Below are 20766 nucleotides of genomic sequence, written 5' to 3' on the forward strand. Positions count from 1 at the left end.
AGAAAGCAGTGGCCATAGCCCTTGAGCCCCCATATCTGTACTCCCAGCTCCAATGTGGTGTTTCTACAGGAATGTAATCTTCAACTCAGTCTTAGGATCCATCGTTTGTCCTCCTCCACCATCCCTCTTAAGCTTCTGCTTGATTTCCCCTCTCTGTGCTTCCTATTTCATTCTCCTTAGTACCTAATTTAGCCAACCAGCTAATTACTTTACTAATGAAACAACTCTTTAGTGAGTATAGTGGGAAGCCTGGGGGCCCCTGGGATACACTGGTGAATGAGGTGGACTTGGTCCCTGTCCTCCCAGACCGGCCCAGCATTCGAGCCTGTACCATAATGGAGGGTGATAGTGCTGAGAGCAATGGCAGCACTGGGGATGGGCCTTGTCACATTTGTGTTTCTCCAAGTGCCTCACGAGGGCTTTGCATAAGCTGAAGGGATGATCAGGAATTGGGCCAAGCTTTCTTCTGTCTCCTCAACACTCTAACGTACTCATTAGCCAGTGCATCAGGAAAGCTATACTCGGGCTCCAGAAGCAGTGTTGGAACACAGACAGCTGTGAGAAGTGCTTGTAACCGAGGTTTTCTTCTCTGTCCTTTCTTTGTCTAGTGCCAAACATCAGCCTGGATGTGCTGCAGCCCACTTTTCCTGAGATCTTGCTGGAGTCCCACATGGTGATGATCCGGGTACTGTGGGCCCCTCGCATTTGAAGGCTTCTCTGTGAGCTCCGACCATCCACAAATTTGCATCACAGATCAGGAGCCATGGTGTAGATGCACTGTCTCCTGGTGGGGGACTTTGAAAGGGTCTTCGCTTCTGCTTTACTTGGTCCTTGAAGGCATTTCCCTTATCGCAGAATGATGACAGTGATGGTGATGACGGTGATGGCGACAGACTCCAGTGCACACTTACGTAGCTCTAAGCACAGTGCCGCACCAACTTATTCAGCAGTTATCACAGTCGTATGGGCTGGTTGTCCCCACTTTAAAGATGAGGGAATTGAGACACAGATTGGTTAAAGAACTTGTCCAGGGTCACAGAACTAAACGGAAGAGGTGGACCAGGCTTCAGAGCCAGGCCAGCAGCTTTCAGAGTCCACGCTGGTTACCGCCACCCCTGCTGATTCTAAGTGATCCTCCAATCTCTTCAACGGCAGAGCCCACGAAAACCAGAGTGCTCTTGGTTGAAGATCTTGAGACATTGATAGCTCCTTCCATCATAGGAAATTAGAATGAATTAGCATGAATACTGATCTGAGCATGTTGTTGATCTACAGCATAAAGTGCCCACCACGAGCCCACTCGTGTTCCCAGACACGGGGAACTGTTAGGGGGCATGGTTGAGTCTACCGCAGATTTCGTAACACTCGTTGTTACTCCCCATCACGAGTGTGAGACAGCCGTCCTAGCCTGAAAGGTGTAAGAACAATTGAGAGAGGAGATGCTTAAGTTGAGAAAGTTCTACGCAGTAGCTCACTTCACCCCTGGGCAGCAGAGAAAGCCTGCTGCAGTGCTGATGTGTGGGGGATGCCTTTGCTCTGGTTTGTGGAAAGCCAGCATCCCGCAGCAACGGTGTGTAGGAATCGCTGTATCTTGAGCCAGGTACGTGATGATCGCTGCACCCACGGGGGCGCAGAAACGTGTAGTGCTCGTTGTTTGTCCCCTGCTGAGCCGCTGTCAAATGGACTTTCCTGGAAGTGATTATGTAAGCAGTCCTCAGTAAATACAGTTGACTTACTTCACCAGATTCGATCAGAGAATTCAAATTTTGTCATTTCTGCACATTGGGAGGTGATGACTTGACATTAAGTGATCTCTGGGTCACTTCTTCTCTGACTCCCTGCTTGTAACTGTCACTGTGGCCTGATGACATAGCTCTTTTGAATACGTACGTGCCTGTCAGCTAAAACATCATTCTGTGTCTGGGTAGAATTTTAAGATGAAGTCTAAATAGTCTCGTTTCTTCTTTCATTGTCTAAGAGGTAGAGCCAAAGAATAAAGGGGGACCAGGGAACTTTCTTATTCAGCCAATATAGAGTCAGGGTGGGGAGGGTGATCAAAATAGTCCAAATGAGAGAAACCGCACAGGAGAGGGCTTCTCTGCCTGCTAAGTGGAGGGTCTGAGTTCCGTGCAGAGAAGGCTGCCTTTCCTGCTGAGGTCAGCTGGGATGAGCCCACTCTAGATTTTAAGCATAGGGAAGGATGTATAAATGCTTAGGCCTGTAAAGGTTGTAGGTTTTTCCTTCCCTCCATTTCTTGGATTAGTAAAGGAACTGGATTTCCGAGGCTAACACAGTGAATAGATTTTCTGTGGCTGGTTAGAGCTCTGGCTGGAGTCCTGGAGTCTGGGACCGAACTGCAATGGTTCGAAGGAATGGATTTCCCTTAGCAGCTCCTCTGGGGCCCGGGATGATTCATTCTTCATTCTGAGTCCTTCCGTGGAGAAACCCTGACCTAACTCATAACACCTCACTCCTGCTCTCAGGAAGTGGCTTCTCCGTCTGTTCTGATAATGAGGCTGGCACCAGGCCTGGTGCTTACTGTCCAGGGTCCTGATCTTTTCCTTCTTGTTTTGGAAAAACCCTGATTGTGGTATGTAGAGACAGGCTGTTGGACAGTCTTGGCTGCTGGATTAAAGGTGCTGGATCTGGGTCCTCCAGGCTAAAGTGTTCACTCTGAATGGGGGTAGTATCACTCCCAGAGTAAAATGTATTCTCGGACGGCAAAAAACCCTTAACTTTCTAGTGTATGAAGCACAGGTAGTCATCCAGTATGTAAACACATTTAGAGTATAGCTGTGGTATTAAAGTGTCATGGGAGGCATTTAGGAAAAAAATGTCTAAAAAGCCCCAGGAGGGGCAAGAATGAAAAAAAAAAAGTTGACAAACACTAGACTAAAGTAACTTTTTCCAAGTTCAGGAACTCATCGGACTGTCTGGTTTTGTATTTGAAATTGGCCTCCAGAGGAAACAAGTAAGCCAGCCTGATTTTGTATTTCGCACTAGCCTTCTAGACACCTTCTACTTGGTCCGGAAGATGGATATATGTTTTGTGCTCACAGGAAACAAGTCCTTTTTTCTCTCAAGTAGAGTGGGTCTGAATGGACTGTGTTTGGTGGCAGTGGAAGCTTGTGTGTTGGCAGAAGTAAGGCAGTCATAAGCAGGTGAACAGTGACTGAGAACACCAGATTCTTCCCCTGCAAGGGAGGGAGACAGGGGAGGTTTCTCTTGACAGTTGGTTATCTATCAGAGATGCCCATTCCCCACATTTCTGTCAGCTCTCTAGATCTCTCTGCCTTGACTAACTTCTTCTCTGCCCTTTTCCTGCAGGGGAACAATGGCCTCAAACCCAAGGACAATGAGTTCACATCCAAACCCTGGCACTGGCCTATCAACTATCAGGTAGGGCTCAAGGCTAGAGCTGCTCCCAGGAAATGGAGCCAAAATAGAGACCATTGAGACTTGGTGAGGGTGGGGTGGACGACTGGGCAAGGCCTTACCTGGCATGAGGTGGCCGAAGACGGGGCTCTGTTTTCTGTCCTGATTCTGAGCTGGCCTTCCCAAAGAGCTCACATAGAATCGGCACTCCCGGAGCCTCCTGCCCAGGCTCCCTTCCTGTGGAAGGTAGCTGGTCCTCCTTCCCGCCGGAGCACGTGTGGCAGGGTGCACCGGGTCCGGGATCAGCAGGGTGTCTTCCGCTCCGCAGGGCCTGCGCTTCTCAGGGATCAACGACACAGACTTCCGCGTGTATCTGCTCGGCAACCCGGTGAGTGCCCCGCGCGCTCCCTGCGTGGGCCCTCAGCCTGGGTCCGCGGCAGGCTGCGGCTCTCCTCTCACCCGCCCGTTCTCCTTCCCGTGCAGGTGGTCTGGTGGCTCAATCTGTTGAGCATTGTCCTCTACATCCTCTTGGGGAGCATCATTGCTGTCGCCGTGCAGAGAGGGGCACACCTGCCTGCGGAGGTGGAAGGTCGGTCCCTGGGGTCTTCCTCCCCGGACCTAGCACCTGGCCGGAGCCTGCTCTGCCGAAGGGCCATTCTGCCTTCACCACCCCACCGCTTCCCTTGTCCTTTGCTTTTTAGAGCTCAGTCACCAAATACCCAGTACTGTGTTACACTCCATCCTCTCAGCAGCCCTGTAGAATAGAACATTCTTAACCCCATTTTATGGCTTAGGACGCAAAGGCACAAAGAGAAGGGACTTATCCCAGGACATATACTAGTAAGTGTAGAGCTAAGGTTCAGGCCCAAGTGGTCTGACTTTAGAGCCCTCACTTCGGAACTCTATGCTCTGTATAGAGCTGCCCACCTTTTCTTCTCTGTTGCTCTCTGTTCTGTGGCCCTGTCCTCTAGTGGGGTAGGGACCACAGCCCCTGAGACTTTCCCACAGGCTCTTTTTACCCTATGCAGCTCCCGCGTGAACAGCCATGGCCCTAGACCCCCTCTGTCCCATCCATAATCATCTCTGACTTCACCGCTGCCCTGTCCGCCCCTGCAAAGATCCTTGCAGCAGCAGAGATGTGGGAGATGGCAGTGGGCTGGGGGCGGCTGTCTGTGGGCCATGCAGCATCTTGGCTTCTTTGGAGGCTGGGCTGTCTCCTGCTGCTGTTTGGTGCATCTGTGTGGGTGCTGAGGCCTCTCCAAGCAGGCGGTGAGCAAGGCTCTCGAGGGCCAGCTGCTCCTCTGGTCCAGCTGCTGTGGGCTCGCTTAGCAGCTTGCTTAGTGCTCCAAATGAGGGAGGCAGGCCTGGTAAGGGCTTGTGGCCTAATCCAGTCCCCTTGCAAGGAAGGGGCAGAGCTGGACGAGAGCAGGGGTCTCTGCCTTCTCCCTGGCTGCTGACCAAGCTGTGCTGCTTGGGGTCCAGGGCTGTCCCAGGTCCTGCTGCAAGGAGGTGGTCAGCTCCTGCTCGGCTGGATGCTCCATTACTTCCCGTTCTTCCTGATGGGCCGGATCCTCTACTTCCACCACTACTTCCCAGCCATGCTCTTCTCCAGCATGTTGACAGGTCAGCACCGCCTACCTGGCCTTGGGGGAGGAGGGCCGGGGAGCAGCACCGAGGGGGAGTCTCCCTGCTTCCTGACCTAGATGGCTGCTCTCTGCTGCTTCCCGGGAAGCCATCCTCTGACAGCGTGGGGCTAGGCCTGGCTCTCTTCTTTCTCCCAGGGATCCTGTGGGATACTATCCTGCAGCTCTGTGCCTGGAGTCTGGCCTCCCCTTTCCTGGCCAGGGGCATGTATGCGGCAGGACTCCTGAGCCTGCTTCTGGGAACTGCCTACAGGTGAGTAGCCCCTGCCCCTTGTATTGCTGCCCCCCTGTTCCCTGCCCACAACTCTGATACCTTTGGTGCACTTTAGAGTCCTCCGAGATGCTCTTAAAGCAGGGTGGTGCCAGGGCCCCATCTCTGGAGACTCTGATTCAAGTGAGCCAGATTTCAGGGCTCCCCAGGTGACCCCAATGTGGAGCCAGATAGGAGAAAGTTGGGGCTGTGTGTTCTTTCTTTTTGTTAGGGGGCCCAGCTTTTGTACCATCCCAGCTGCCTTTCTTTAGTCGCCTCAGCTTCCCGCCCGACAGCCCTGGCGGGGGTGGGTGAGGCAGAGGGTGAGGGAAGGGTGTGGGGCGTACCTCAGAATAACTGCCAGGAGGGTGTTGCTTGGCCTCACTGCCCCAGCTCTGGGCCAGTCTCAGATCCCCTGTGAAAGTCACTGGCCTTAAGGGGCCTGGCAGCCTTAAAGTGTGAACAGGAAATGGTGGGCCTGTGATCTGAGGGCACATGCTCATTTTAACAAGTACTCTGAGCCAAACAGCTATGGCCAGACCCGACCAGACCCCGGGACTGGTCTCTCCCCTGGGCCTCCTGGGAGGAGCCCTTTCCTTCTTTGTCATTAAGCCAGCATCTACTAAGCCCTCGGACTACGGTGTGCCTACATGTTGAACTCAGACATGGTGATGAGGAGTAGGTCCTGTAGGTGGAGACGAGCTGATAAGCTCCAGCAGGGGCTGCTGAATTTCAAAGATCGGTGGGGCCCTTGCCTCTCCCGGGACACTGGGTACCAATGGCCTCCCTCTGGATTCTGTCTCACAGCTTCTACCTCTTCCACCCTCTGGCTTACGGGATGGTCGGTCCCCTAGCCCAGGACCCCCGAAGTCCCATGGCAGGACTAAGATGGCTTGAATCATGGGACTTCTGAGGCTACTGCTACACCAGCCTGAGTCCAGGAACTTTCTGGGGACAGCCAGCTGTGCAGCCAGTCCCTGGACCTTCCCAGCTGTGGGCAAAGCTGCCCGAGGAGCCTGAGGAATTCTGCTGCCTGCCAGGATCCAGCTCTGGGAGCATACCTGGAATTTAACCCCACACTAGGGAGAGCCGCAGCGCTGTCTGCAGAGATCCCGCTGCTGGGATCCCGTAGCTGGGAATGGCTCAGCAACACAGGCCATCTCTCAGGCCCGTTTCCCCAAGTGTGCAACATAAGGAAGGATGAGTGTGTGAGAGCGTGGGGGTGAGTGTGTCGGAGTGGGAGGGTTCATTTGTCCATATACCTGTGGAATACAGACCGTGACTGTGGACAGCTGAGTGTCATAAACTGTAAGAAATAGTCCAGGGCTATAGTAGTATTTTCTGGTATTTCTTTCACACTGGATTTAGTTTGAAAAAAAGAGCCACCCCAAATTCTCTGACCTCCAAGAAGGCTGAGCTCACTGGGCCCACTTGGGGATATCACCAAGGACAGACAGATGGGGCTGTCAAAGCCGTGCTGCCTTCTCCCCACAAACAAACAGAACTGAGCGCCCCTGAGCTGGAGGGCAGGCCTCCCAGCTGCTTCCTGGGGGAACTGCCGGCAACTCCCTGGGGCAGCAGGTGCCTGCACTTCCTGCCTGCAGTGTGCACAGAGGACCGGGCTCTGGATGACTGGTGGGAGGAACGGCGTCCTATCCTTGGCTGCTCTGTGTTCCCAGGCCCTGTGTGCCGGAGGTGGTTCCTGCTGTCCGTCCTTCTCCCTCCGCATCCAGCCTGGCTACAGGGTGGTGCAGATGCGTTCTCCCCATGGTGGGGAGAACCTCTGGGGCCCCTGAGCAGCCGAGGCTGGTGGGCAGCAAGGCAGGGATCTGTGGTGCCACGCTGGGGTCCCAGTGGGCTGCCGCAGCCCATCGGGGTTGCTGCTCCTGTCACTCATGAGATGTTCCCCACGTCTCTGTCTTCCCTGCTGCCCTGGATATGTTTCATTTCCCTCTCTCTGTCACCGTTTCACCGATCTCTTTCTCCCAAAGACCCAGAGCACCTAGAAATGCAGCAAAGCTTCTACTTTCTACCACTTAAAGGCCCAAGCAAGAAGCTCAGAGCTGTTCCTTTCACTTCCTCCCCAAATGGAAGAAATTAAGAAAGCCCTTGGGTCAGAACTGCACCAGGCCCAGGCCCATGCTTCAGCCACCTCCCTCCCGCCGGTGCGTGACAGAGTATTTTGTCTCAGAGGACTGTGATGCTTCCCGGTTTAATGATGAGGCTCTGCCACACTTCATCCTCCCTCCTCTGTACCCCCACCGATTCTGACAGGGTCAGAGCTCTTTAGAGCATCTTCCGGAGGCGGTTGCCACGGAGACTGGAAATTGGGCCCAGGGACAGGCTGTGCTACCTACTGGGCATGGGGAGGGACGCTTCTGGCCATCCTGAGCCGTTCCGACTGGCCATCATTAATGTTAATAGAGGAAATGCAGCAATGTCAAAAACAAGGCAGGTTTGTTAATTAGATCTGGGGTGCGATGACCTCCCTCTCCCAGGGCTGCAGCCCTTTTGACTTCCCCTGGCAGGAAGTGCTGCCTGTGTGCTGAGTCTGGGCTGTGGGCTTAATTGTGTTTCTGGAAGGGGGAGGAGAGCAGGGATGAAGAACCTCTGCTCACCCCTTCCGCCGCGTCGCACCACTGTCTCTCCTGCCCTGGGTGGAGCTGGTGTCTCCTGAGCTGGGCGGGGCAGCCATCTGGGTGGGCTCTCCTGGAGGGAGAAAGTGGGAGTCTGTCCTTGCCCCTCAGCCAAGAACTGTGGCCCCACGACAACTGGGAGGGGACCGAGGTCCCCTTGTACCTTCTTGTTTCCTACTAGGAGCTGGTTGGAAGGGAGGAACTCCGAGGAACCAGAGAGGCAGCCACTCTGAGTGAGGGCGGGGAAGGAGAAAGCTTCCTGCCCATGGCTCCCTCCTAGTTTGGCCACACTGGGGACAAGGGGCTCCTCTGTCTCCTCTCCTGCTTTCCAGGGATGAGAGAATTGTTGGCTTACTCCCTCCTCTTCCTCTTAGCCCAGACTGGCAGACATTCTCTGTGGACAAGGCCGTCTGGGCTGGTGCAGCTTCCGTGCTCAGGTTCGGTTGGTGGTAGACACTGGGGACAGGCGATCAAGGTGGGGCTCCGAATGTGGGCTCTGGGGCCCAGGAATTCATGGAAATGTGACGTGCCCTACAGACTAGCTGGTGGAGGAAGAAGATGTTTGTTAGCGCAAACTCCAGCCAGCTTTTTGAGCCACAATTTTATATATTTTTTAAAAAGTTTCCACAGATAATCAGAGGCCATTTACTTTTGTAATAAATAGCTCTTATTTTGAATGCCATGGTGTTCTTGTCCTTAATTGAATCTGACTTTCCTTCGGGTTCCCAGAGAGAAGACAGGAATGTTTTGAGTGCAGGAACCATTCCACCGTGTCTGTGGCCGAGGCCCTGGCTGGGCAGGTGAGCCTCGTTACCCCAGGGGACATTTGGGCCCTTCCGCCTACAAGGTTGCTTGAGTAATGTTGGTTGTTCTTTTAATTTATTTTAACTTACTCCAAAATAAGTAGGAAGCTGGACCTTACTTTTTCTCTTATAACTGGCCATGTAGTAGGGCAAGGAGCACGAGAGAGTAACAGTTGTCCACTCCTGAGGCAGCTGTATGGCCCAGCATTGTAGCAGCTTCCACTGTGCTCACCAGAGACCCCATCCCACCAGGGGTCTTCTGTTGTGAGGAGTGACGCTAAGGGTCCAAAAGATGTGAGATGTGTTGGCAGTAGACAGGGGGAGGAGAGGAGTAGCCTCTCTGGGAAGTGGGGGCGGCCTGACTCCCCCGCCCTCTGGGGACCAGAGTGGCTGGAGGGGGTGGGGAGGGGCTCATGCAGATCTTCAGAGCATGGAAAACACCAAGTCTGGGCGGGTTAGAAAAGGACCAAACATGTCTCGGCTGGCACAGCTTACTTTCCCAAGCCCGATGGCTCTGTGTCACCGGATCCTCATGAAGGCACAGCGAGGTCAGTGCTGGTTGGTTAATCTCTCAGTGCTGAGAGGTTATTATTTGCCTGAACATCTGCCTGAATTCCACACTCAGTCAACAGCGGGGCCAGAACTGAGCACCAAGTCGGCCTTTTCTGTTGCTCCAGCTTCATCCTGGGGCTAGAAGCCCCTTCCCAGAACAACCTGGAAAGCCTAGATCCCTTGGGGAGAAGGCCTGGACGCAGCTCAGTGTCCAGATTTAGCATGTTCCTTTGTACATGCTGCTTAGTGCATCCACAGCTGACCCGGGGGCCGGTGTTCGCTGCTGGACCCAGCCCAGTCGTCTCTCAGGAAAAAGAGCCCTGAGAGGTGGCACTTGCCAGTTTCCGTGGTGTAAATACTCCCACCATGGCCCATTTCAGGCTACCATCCTGATGTCACTGTGTGAGATTTTGGAAAGCTAGCTGTGTACAGCTGGCTCTCTGAGGCCACCAAAGAGCCAGCTCCGGACACCACTGACCCAGACCCAGGGCCCTTGGCTGGTTCTCAACTGTGGACACAGCTCTTGCTCATAGTCCACCAGAATGGAGGAGGCAGTGGAACACAGGGGCATGGAGAATGGGCTGGAATCAGACTTGAGGGCAAATCCCGGCCCCGCCGTGTACATCCGTGGGATCTGGGACACGTGACCACACCCCCGGGCTTCTGTTTCCTCCATGTAACCAGAGGACAACAAATGGTACCTCCTCGATAGTGGTCTGGTGAGGATGAAGAGTGAATGATGTAAAGACCCTTGCAAAGAGTTGGGACCAGATGGCCCAGTGGACGCTGGCTCTGTTCCTGTCGCCAGCTCCACATCAGCAAGCATTGGCTCTAGAACAGCACTCCCCTTGCCTCCACTAGAACCTGCTACCAGGTCATGGGCAGATGCCAGGCAACCATAGGAGCTCTTGTGACTTCTTCAGCCCTCCGACACGGACTCAGACCCTCTGTCTCCTGGTCGGAACACCCTCCCTCCCCCCGGCCCTACTCAGGCCCAGCCAGGTTCTCAGGTCCTTTTTCCAGGGAAGCAGAGATGACAGCGCCCTGAGCCCCCTCCTCCTGCCTTGAGACAGAGTGAGTGCTGCCTCCACCACTTACCAGCTAAAGCCATTAGTTGCCATTACCTTATCAGACCCAGACCCTGTCCAAAGGGGAAAGGAGGCAAGAAGGTCCCCAGTGTAGACTCTTGCCAGGAAGTGCACACTGAGTGGGGTGGGAGGCCTTAGATAAGCCAGGTGACTTGCACAAGGCACAGGGCATCTGGGCACTGAAAGGTGGAAGTCACCAGAGACCTATGTGGCCTTACCCCCAAGACCTGCTGACCTGGCTGCAGGTCATGGATACTGAATGAGAAGTCCAGCCCCCTAGTAATCTAGCTTTCCTCTTGCTTTTGCCTCCAGTCCCTCTGTGCTCTTACTCGGGGATCTTGGACTCTTTTGGACAAAAGCCAGGTTGCCTTACCCTTGCTCTCCTGCTCAGCGCAGAGACCCCAGAGGTGTGTGGGGAGATGGGGAAGAAAGGAATAAGGTATATTCCAAATTCCTGGGCATGGAGCCTCAGCCTGTTCATGACCCCTGGCCCGAATACCATCTTGTATCCATGAGCCAAAGGAGGTGGGCTGAAAGGCTCCTTGAGTCCCCACTACCCGACCCCCTTACTGAGGACACTGAAAGAGAGAAGCAAGGAGGCTGAGAGGAGCTCAGAGACTGGAAATAATGAGGGATAAATGGGGGTTTGGCTCTCCAAAGCCTGGGTGACTAGCCCTGGGCCGGAGGAACTTTCATGCTTGAAAGAAAAAGGCTTTGGGGCACCCGCGTGGCTTAGTCAGTTAAGCCTCCAACTTGGTTTTGGGCTCAGGTCATGATCTCAGGGTCCTGGTGTGGGGCTCCTTGCTCAGTGGGGAGCCTGTCTCTCTCCTGCTGCCCCTCCCCCACCCCCTTAAAAAAAAAAGAAAGAATCAAGCTTGGGCTTAACAGGTGGTCAGCTTCATACCCTGAATGACAAGCATGAGATTCTACTATCTGAACTTCAACTGAAAGAACAAAATAATACTTCTCTTAAAATTTTTAAAAGTCTATTGAAAATCGTGGAATAGTAGAATGCTGGAACTTAGCTCCCTGGATATCCAGGTACTGCAGTGGTCCCAGCTAGACCTGGCCCTGGCCAAGCAGAGCTGTGGCCAGACTGGAGCTCTCTCTAGAACCTGCAGGCCTGGGGTGCCTGAGTGGCTCAATGGGTTAAGCCTCTGCCTTCAGCTCAGGTCATGATCTCAGGGTCCTGGGATGGAGCCCTGCATCGGCCTCTATGCTCAGCATGGAGCCTGCTCCCCACCCCACCCCACCCCCACCCCACCCCCACCCCCGCCTGCTTCTCTGCCTACTTGTGATCTCTGTCAAATAAATAAATAATCTTTAAAAAAAAAAAAAAAAAAAAAGAACCCCAGGCCTGACTGGAAATGGGGGCGCTCCTGGCCCTGGCCCTAAGATGTGAGAGCCCTGGGGTGCAGGGACAGGGGTTGGGGGTTGAGGTGGGGGATGCTTCGGTCCGACCCAGAGTCGGGCAGAGGGCCTCTCCAGCCTCAACCTGGTCACACAGGCAGGTGCTCGGCATCCCCGGCCCCACGTGGGCCAGAAGGAAGGAGAACCTGTGCCAAGGGGGTGGCGAACTCTAATGCCTCCAGGTAGCCCCTGAGGAAAGCTTGCGGAGAGGTGGCACGCACAGAGACCTACCTAACGCGGTCAAGTTCAGCTAGTGCCCTAACCAGCAAGTGGTGGAATCATCACCAGTTTCCGGATGAAAAACTGAGGCCCAGAGAGGCTCGACGATTTCTGTGAAGCTCTGAAGCCCAGGCGTTTCCCGGGCCACCAGGTCGTCCCTGGCCACAGCCGGTTGCCCAGAGATGAGCGCCTTGACGGACGGAGAGGGGCGGGGGCCGCGGTTGCTTTAAAGCGCCCGGGCCGGGCGGCGCGGGGCGGGGCGCTGTCGGAACCGCGGGGCGCAGGGCGCAGCGGCCAGAGCGGGGTCCCCGGAAGCGCCAGCCGGGCGGGCACGGCGGGGCGCCTCCACCTGGGGCGGGGAGGGAGCGGTGGTAGGTCCCCGCCCGGCGGGGGGTGGGGGGGCGCCGTACGGGGGTGCAGAGTGGCCCGCGTCGCCGCGGAGATGGCGCGGCACGTGCGGTGACGGTGCCCGCGCCCCGAGGGTCCCAGCCTCGCGTCCCGCGTCCCCGGGCGACCATGGAGCGCCCGGAGCCCGAGCTGATCCGGCAGAGCTGGCGGGCGGTGAGCCGCAGCCCGCTGGAGCACGGCACCGTACTGTTCGCCAGGTGAGGGCTCCGCGAACGCCCCGGGGGTGCGGGTGGCGGGGTGCCTTGCCAGAAATGGATTCCCGGCGGCTGAACCGGAAGGGTCCGGAAGGGGAGGGAAGGTTGGCCCGCTGCCTTGGCGCCGGGGCCCTTCCAGATGTGCGCCAGAGGAGCGAGCGCAGCGACGGGTGGCGCAGCCCCTTCTGTGCTCCACACCTCCCCACCTCCCACCTCCAGCGGCGGACGCGCTTGCAGCGACTCTCCGGGGACGGGCGGGGGTCCTCCCCCGCGGATCTCCTTCCACTCCGGCCAGCAGGCGCTGCTCCCCGTGCTGCGCCCCTTCCCTGGCTCGGCTCCTTAGTGCTCAGTCCTTGGGTGGTGCCTGAAGTGTATCCTCCCTCCACGAGGGCTCATGCGGGGAGCCTGTGCTGGGGCTCCTGAAGGGAGGGCACGGTCCAGGCCCTAGGGGTGCACACTGCCAGCAGCCAGCAGAAGGGCAAACCTTTCCCAGGGAAGGACCGGGCTAGGACGGGAGAACCACCAGGGCAGGGATGATAAGACCCCCATGGCTCACCGCGCAGGAGAGGGGTGCACAGACCCCAAGGGGAAGGGAGGTCAGTCTCCAGCCTTACCCGGAGAGTCTCAGCCATCTGCAGAGGCAATGGTCTGTCACCATGGTTTCTCAGGAGTTTGGATCCCAAAGCCAGCCCAGAACTCCTGAGGAGGGTTTTGCAAAACCTCCTCCCCAAGGGGGAATGCATTCGCAGGGCTGCGCAAAAGCCCAATAAACCCTCTCAGAAGGGACTGAGAGCTTCTGCTTGTGCCACGGTTTTCTCCGTGGGTTTAGGGACCCTCTGTGGTTCTGCTACTTCCAAGCTGTGTGATCACAGGAAGCTTACTTAAACTCTCTGGGCTTCTGTTTCCTCCTCTGTAAGACTGGGATAACAGTTATACCTACTGCTTAGGATTGTGAGGGATCCGCAAGTTAACCACATGTAACGTACTCAATGTCCAGTAAGTGTAAGGAGTTCTTAATAGTTTGTCATCACTGGCCCAAGCCCCTACAGACATGATGAGACTAGAAGGTTCTGACCAAGAGTGGAAGGGGGAGAGAGAGACGGAGACAGAGAAGGGAAGAGACAGAGAAGGGCTTTCCTATTTGAGGACTCCTTCCTCTCCCAGCCCTCTGAACTGTTTATAGAGGGGCTGCTGTATGCCGGGTCCTATGAGAGGCCTAGGGACTCATTGTTCTTTTCAGGGTGCCCCACGGGCCGGTGGGAGAGGTGGGAAAGGGGTGCCCGCAGAGCTGGCAACGGGGTCCGTGCCAGGTTGGAGGGTGTGTTCTGGCTTCCAGCTGAATCCCTGCCTCCCGACCCCCAGCCCGGCACCGCTGGGCCCCCAGGGCTCCTGGGACTGACGCCTGGCCTCCTCCCACAGGCTGTTTGACCTGGAGCCTGATCTGCTGCCACTCTTCCAGTATAACTGCCGCCAGTTCTCCAGCCCGGAGGACTGCCTGTCATCCCCCGAGTTCCTGGACCACATCAGGAAGGTGAGGCGGAGGTGGAGCAGCCTGGAGACCCGGGAGAAGGTCCTCCCAGGACAGAATGGGAGACTCGGGCTACGGGAGGTTACTTCTGGCTTGGCCAACTTGTCCCTGCTCCCCCCTTGCCCTCAGCGTTGGCACTGATCCACTAGGGGTTCCCTTAGAGGCTCATGACTCTCACAGTGCCTCAGTTTCTCCTCAGCCGGGGCAGACAGCACCGTCCCCACTGCCATGTAGCGGGCCCTGAGACCCTCAGAGGAGAGGAGCTGCCTTCACAGTATAACACTAGTAGTTTGGCCACATGTTGAGTGCCTACTCCATGTAGGCACAGATTGCCTTGCATTTCTTTTCTTTTCCTTCCTTCCTTCCTTCCTTCCTTCCTTCCTTCCTTCCTTCCTTTCCTCCTTCCCTTTCTTTCTTGTTAAGATTTTATCTTATTTTTTAAAGTTATCTGTACACCCAGCCTGCTGCTTGAACTTACAACCCCGAGATCAAGAGTCACATGCTCCACCAGTGAAGCCAGCCAGATGCCCCGTGGCCTTGCATTTCCAGATCCTGGAATACAAGGTCCTGGTGGACCTGTCCTACTCTAGGTTGGGACCCCCCAGGTTCTGGACTATGGTTGTGAGCAGGTGGGATTGCTCTGGCCTCTCCAGTTCACTGCTGCCTTGGCCTTGGCAGGTGATGCTCGTGATTGACACTGCAGTGACCAATGTAGAGGATCTGTCCTCGCTGGAGGACTACCTTGCCGGCCTGGGCAAGAAGCACCGTGCAGTGGGTGTGAAGCTCAGCTCCTTCTCGGTGGGTAGAGGCACTTCCTGACCCGAGGCCACCATGCTCCCAGTCCTCCCTGTCCATCTGTTCTTTCTCCCCATTTCCACACCCTCAGATGACTAGGGCTGGTGGGCTGCAACTGGTACTTCCGTGCTGTGTGACCCCTGGCACTGCCTTGACCTCTCTGAGCCTCCAATTTCTCTTTCCTGGTGTGGCTTTTCTTAGAACCATGGAAAGTTCAAGAGCCCCTGGGATTAGCCAGTCTGCTTGGTTTCCTATCGCTGTGTATAAAACCATCCCAAGCAAAGGATTGCTCCTTTCTCTGGGTTCAGTGGGGGCAGTGCTTTTGTTCCACATGGCGGGCCTGGAGGCTCTCACGTACTGCAGTCAGCTGGGCTGCTGCATCCATGATGGCCTGTCATCCTTCAGGATCTCTTTCCCTGCGGAGTCTCGTTACTCAGTGGCCTCTCTGAGCGTCCTTGCAGAGTGGCGGCTGGATTCCCAGAGGGCGGAGCCCCAGCGTGCCCGTCCTCTTCCAGCCCCTGCTTGCATCCCTCCTGGTGACGGCTCAGGGTGGAGCGACCCCGCTCAGCGGGCGTGAATCCTCGAGGGGTGGTTCACTGGAGGCTGCCGACGTGACAGTCTACCCCAGAGTCCCCTTCCCTCGCCAGATGGTCAGCACCCAGAGGAAGGGACAGAGTTAGTCTTGTCCTGTCTTGAGCACTGCCACAGTGCCTGGTCTTTAGTGGATCTTCTGGATCTTCAGTAAATATTTCAGTATGTCAGTAAATATTTGTGGACTAAGTAAACCGTATTTTGTTCTAACAATAACAAATGAGAGCCATTATTATTCTTGAAGGCCTACTGTGTACAGATGCTGTGCGAAGAGCTTTCTGTAGATGATCACATTTGCTTGTCCCAGCAATCCAATGAGCTGGAATTTTTACTTTCCCTGTTTAACTGAAGAAGCAACTGAGGCTCAGAGAGGTCACAAAATTTGCTCAAGGCCACACAGCTCATAAACAGTAGAATAAGCAAGGGAACCCTGGTCTGTCTAGTTGCAGAGTCTGGGCTCTTAATACCATGAGTGAGGCCTTGCAGAAGAGGAAATGGAGGCCTGGGGGCAATGACTTTGCTTTCTCTAGGCTGGGGGCTCCCAGGCAAGGCCTTGGCCCCAGTCATAGGGTGGTTTAAAGGCTGGGAATGGAGCAAAATACTTCAGTCACTACAAAGCCTCAGATTTAGGGGGAAAGGTGGGTCCCCTGTGGTACCCAAGGATTGGGGCAGAATCCTGCTTGGGAAGCATGGACCCCGTGCAGGAGACAAGAAGGGTCCGGGCCTCAGTTATCTCACCTGTGGAATGAAGCAATGCCTCCCCGCCTTCAGGAATGACAAGGTGCCTCTTGCCTCTGCAGACGGTGGGGGAGTCCCTGCTCTACATGTTGGAGAAGTGCCTGGGCCCCGCGTTCACACCAGCCATGCGGGCCGCCTGGAGCCAGCTCTACCGGGCCGTGGTGCAGGCCATGAGTCGAGGCTGGGACGGCGAATAAGAGGCGCGGCCCCTGGAGGGCTCCACCTGGCGGCTGCCCTCTGTCTGTGTCTGCCTGTTCCTCTGTGTCTGTGGTAGCCCAGGCTCCCTTAGCCCTCCCTGCATCTTGGTCCTTGTCCCCTTGGCTGTCCTGGGAGGTGACAGAGCAGGACTGGGTCTCTGTCCCCCTCACCTCCAACTGTAGATGGGGGTGGCTTTTCCTTCCACAAGGGGATTTCCCTGCACCCCTGGTGGCCTCTTCGTTGCCTGCCGTCTTTCCCTCTGGCATCCCCTTCTCCACTAGGAGAAGAGCAGTGTTCGGTCACGGACATGGCATGCGGCTGGGAAGGCGGAGAGCTCTGATAGCTCGGGTGCTTGTCAGCCGCCCTCGTCTGGCGGGCCTAGGCCAAGCAGGGGAGTGGGGGGCAGAGCCTTCCATGCTTTTCTCTCCCAGGGGCCTTTGCCTTTCACAAGTAAAGAGGAGGGACTTTGTTAGCCTTTGTGGTAGAATCCCAAGGAGTGGGAGCAGGTAGCCAAGGGAACCACTGAGGACAGGAGAGCTGACCTCATCTGGGTCCCAGATGCCCCCTGCCAGGGTAGTATTTCTTTTGCTGTATCCTGTTCCCCCATTCAGGCTACTGCTGGGAGCTCCTTTAGTACCACGCTGCAGGAAGAGCTAGCCAGCCGGGGGAGGGGGGTGGATGGGAAGGGGGGAGTTCGAGGAAGGAGGGGTGATTTCATTTCAAAGAGCCAAAGAGACCTGAGTTCCAGGTGGCTCTTCCCCACCCCCTCCAGCAGGGCTGGGTCTTATCCCCGCCACGCCACGCACCCCCCCCCCCGCCTCCTTTCTGCTACTGCTCACGTGCACTGTGGGGCCACAGCTCCCCATGTTTAATACCTGCTGCGTGCCTAGGCTGCTGGACCAGAGAGAGGGTGGCCGGAGAGGCCCTCCGCCCTCACCCCAAGCTGTCTGCACTCTTACCTTCTGCTCTGTGTGCTGGTTGTGTAAGCTCATGAGGAATAAACCTGCTCTGTGTGCCTCTCTGACCTGCCGGGACTGGTCCTTTCTTGGTTGTTGATTTGTGGCCAGAGGAAGCTGCAGGGCGGGGGACCTAAGGACAAGGTAGGAGGATGGGGTGGGGAGGGCCGAGGCCAGGGTGGGTATAAGAGAAAGGAGAGGCATGGGGAAGGCCAGAAGCCGGTGGCAGAGATGGAGCTGGGAGTCTGTGATGGAAACTGGCTAGCCGGGCACTAAGCTCAATTCTTCTTCTGGGGCATGACGCCAGACAACATTTCCCAGCCTCCTTTGCAATTAGGTGGGGGCATGTGACGGAATTCTGACCAATGGAATGTGTGCACATGTGCACCCCCTCAAACCCCTGCATGCTCAGAGGAGTTCTGTGATCCCTCTGCCCAGCCTGATGAACGGCTTACAGTGACCTTGAGGGCCACGTTTTGAAGATGGCAGAGCCACAAGGTGGAAGGAGTCTGGGTTTCTGAAGCGCTGCTTGGAGGAGTGTACCCACTAATCAGAAGTACCTGGTAGGACCCAGGAGCTTCTCCATCCTGTGCAACGAAGACTCACCCATTTTGAATTTTATAGGAAAGAGACATAAACTTCTATTGTGTTTGTGCCATTATACATTTGGGGTTGTTTTGTTCCAACACACACCCACACTAATCCACTGAAGCAGATCGCTGGTCAGGAGTCTGGGAGCCCACCTCCTGGTGGACAAGGTCAGGCCAGGGAGAGGAGTGGGCCAGGTGCTGGGGAGCAGCAGAGGACCCCAAAGGTTCACAGGGTCTCCGAGGAAGTCTTGTAGACCTTCCCTGGTTGGGCAGGTGCCAATTCCAGAGTGGGCTTTTTAAAGGAGATTAAATGGGTTTACCTTTCCGGAGTTCAAGAGCGAGTATGAGCAAGTGTGTGTGTGTGTGTGTGTGTGTGTGTGTGTGTGGTCAGGAGGATCAGGCAGATGGAGGTAGAGACCCAGCCAGGACCTGGAGACGGGCAGCAGCATTTAGAGTGGGTCTCACGTGAACAGGCTGTGAATGGCTGGAGGGCCGCCCCTGGGCCCGCTGGTGTTGACCTAAGACTTTTCTCAGCCCAGACCAATTGTTGCTGGTGCCGCCAGGGCCTCGCTAGCTCCCAGCTGGAGCCTGGTTTTGGGTAAGCTCAGGTGACCGGGCCTGGCAGCCTGTGTAACGATGGACATGGAGCCTGGGACATGTTAGGAATGCTTTTCCCTGCTGTGGCACCACAACAATTTTCTCTGGGGAGAGAGGGCCTCCTCCACTGTGAGCCCTAGTAACATCGGACACTCGGGGGGCCACGCTGGGCCTGCAGCTCCTGAATATTTCCCTGGGGTGGCCTGGTTCCAAAAAAGCCCAATGGCCTTCTGTGCCCTGAAGCTTGGGCCATCCTAAGCTCGGGCTGTGTGTGTGTGCCTGTTTGTGTGCGAGTGTGTGTGTGCCTGTGGCGGGGTCTGCTTGCTTCTTCCTCCATTCCATCTCGGCTCTGATTTCTCTCCTGTGTACCTCTGCCTTCTGCCGGCCCCCATCTGCCATCTTCTGCAAGGGGCCACTCCTCCCTCAGCCCTTCCCTCGCCAGCTACCACCCTGCTTCTCTACTTCCTCTGGTAGCAGAACTCTTCCGAAGGGTCTTCCCTCGCCATTCTCCACATTCCATTGAGAGAGTGGGGACCGACTTCAACTAGGCTTTCATGCCCGCCCCCTTCTGTTCCACCAGGCTCCCCCAGGACCTCCGTCCTGCCCAGGTCAGAGCCTGAGTCCCTGTTCTCACCTTGCTCCTCTGATCAGCAGCTCTTGGAATAATTGATCACTCCTTCCTTGTAAACTTTTTCTTCTAGAAAAATGTCACATACACAAAACCCCGAGCCTAGTGAATCTCTGTGTGCCCTTCATCCAGCATCAATGTGAGCAACTCTAGACCCCCCCCCACCTTTATTCTGCAGAGAGGTTTTTAGGTTTTTTTTCAAGATTTTATTTATTTGACAGAGAGAGAGAAATCACAAGTAGGCAGAGAGGCAGGCATAGAGAGAGAGAGGGAAGCAGGCTCTCTGCTGAGCAGAGACCCCAATGTGGGGCTCGATCCCAGGACCCCAAGATCATGACCCAAGCCGAAGGCAGAGGCTTTAACCCACTGAGCCACCAGGCGCCCCTATTCTGCTGGAGAGTTTTAAAAGTGAATCTCAGACTTTGTGCTCTTTCTTCTGTAAAGTCTTCCACGGGAACATGTGGCTGATGATACCTTTTCCACCTTAATCTGCGCCATCAAAATACCTGCCAAGATGAGCAGTATCTCTTAGCATCACCTAATACCCGGGCTGGTTCCAGATTCCCCTGATTCCAGATTCCCCTGATATCTTTTGCAGGTGGTTTGGTCAGTCAAGGACCAAACATGGCCTCTGGTTGGGCCTCTTAAACTTCTCATCTCAGCCAGCCCCTGTCCCTTCTCCCTATGCCTTTGATCTGTGGGAGAAACCCGCTCACTTGTCCAGTGGCATCTCAGCGTTCTGAGTTGGCTGGTGCTTTCTTGGGGGTGTCTTTGAACTTACTCCTCTGTGCCCTGTAGTCACGGACATGTGTGGTCAGGACTGGGTGCTCCCTGCTTCCTTTCTGAGTCCTTTTCTTCCCCTTGGATTCCAGATGCCAGGGTCTCCCAGTTTTCCTCCTTCATCAAGGCCCATTCTGCTCCCTGAAGACCCCCCCCCTCATCTGCCCTGGACCCCCCTGGCCTCCAGCTCGGGTCCCAGACGGTTCCATGCTTTAAACTCCCTGGACGGATGCTGACGACTCCGGTCACATCTCCAGCCTAACGCCCCCCACTCCAGACCCGTATCCAGCCCCTGCCCAATGTCCCTACTACGCATTTCAAGCATGACACCACCAAAGTAGAGCCTGGTATGTTCCCTGACTGTCAGGCTCCTTCCAGCATCCTGTGTCTTGGTAAACCCGTTTATCCAGCCATTCAGGCAAAAGAACTGGGAGGCCCTCCACACTTCCTTGCTTTCTCTCAGAGCCCACATCTAATCTGTCCACAAGTCCTCAGACCTGATCCGAGCTTCTCCCTCTTCCCCCTTATTCCTTGCCCCAGTCTTGTCGGAGCTACCACCATGTCTCTCTGGAGGCCTCCTGCAGAGCCCCAGTGGGGTTTTGTCCTCCACGTTGTCTCCACCAAGAGGCTGCAGTGATCACCTCGGAGCCTAAGGTGATCACATCTCTTACCCACTTGGAATCCTCCAGTAGCCTCCACGTCGCTGGAGTAAAGCCCAGGGTCCTGCTACCCTCCCAGACGGCCTCCCCCTGCTGCGTATTTATTTCCTCCGGATCCGCCCCCCACC

At 55.7% G+C, this 20766-nt stretch overlaps 2 protein-coding genes across 3 annotated transcripts in view; both read left to right on the forward strand.

The window, feature by feature from the left end:
* POMT2 (protein O-mannosyltransferase 2) overlaps positions 1-8670 on the forward strand; it is a 43036-nt gene extending 34366 nt beyond the window's left edge. The window contains exons 15-21 of one of the 2 annotated variants that reach the window (XM_045071868.1): positions 609-685; positions 3328-3399; positions 3704-3763; positions 3859-3964; positions 4858-4998; positions 5157-5271; positions 8634-8670. In XM_045071868.1, the coding sequence (XP_044927803.1) occupies positions 609-685; positions 3328-3399; positions 3704-3763; positions 3859-3964; positions 4858-4998; positions 5157-5271; positions 8634-8655 (593 nt within the window). In that variant the 3' untranslated portion in view covers positions 8656-8670. Of the gene's footprint in view, positions 1-608; positions 686-3327; positions 3400-3703; positions 3764-3858; positions 3965-4857; positions 4999-5156; positions 5272-6075; positions 8582-8633 lie in introns of those variants that run through there. The other variant, XM_004739176.3, reaches the window with a different exon arrangement.
* Positions 8671-12465: 3795 nt separating this feature from the next.
* Positions 12466-17012, forward strand: NGB (neuroglobin). Its single transcript, NM_001310210.1, is given in 4 exon segments — positions 12466-12581; positions 13998-14109; positions 14785-14904; positions 16293-17012. Coding segments are annotated over 4 exon segments (456 nt in total). The 5' UTR covers positions 12466-12492; the 3' UTR covers positions 16428-17012.
* Positions 17013-20766: the final 3754 nt, after the last annotated feature.

The sequence above is a fragment of the Mustela putorius genome, unplaced genomic scaffold (assembly GCF_011764305.1).
Source record: "Mustela putorius furo isolate JIRA1106 unplaced genomic scaffold, ASM1176430v1.1 tig00000129_pilon_pilon_pilon, whole genome shotgun sequence".
NCBI classification, from domain to species: domain Eukaryota; kingdom Metazoa; phylum Chordata; class Mammalia; order Carnivora; family Mustelidae; genus Mustela; species Mustela putorius.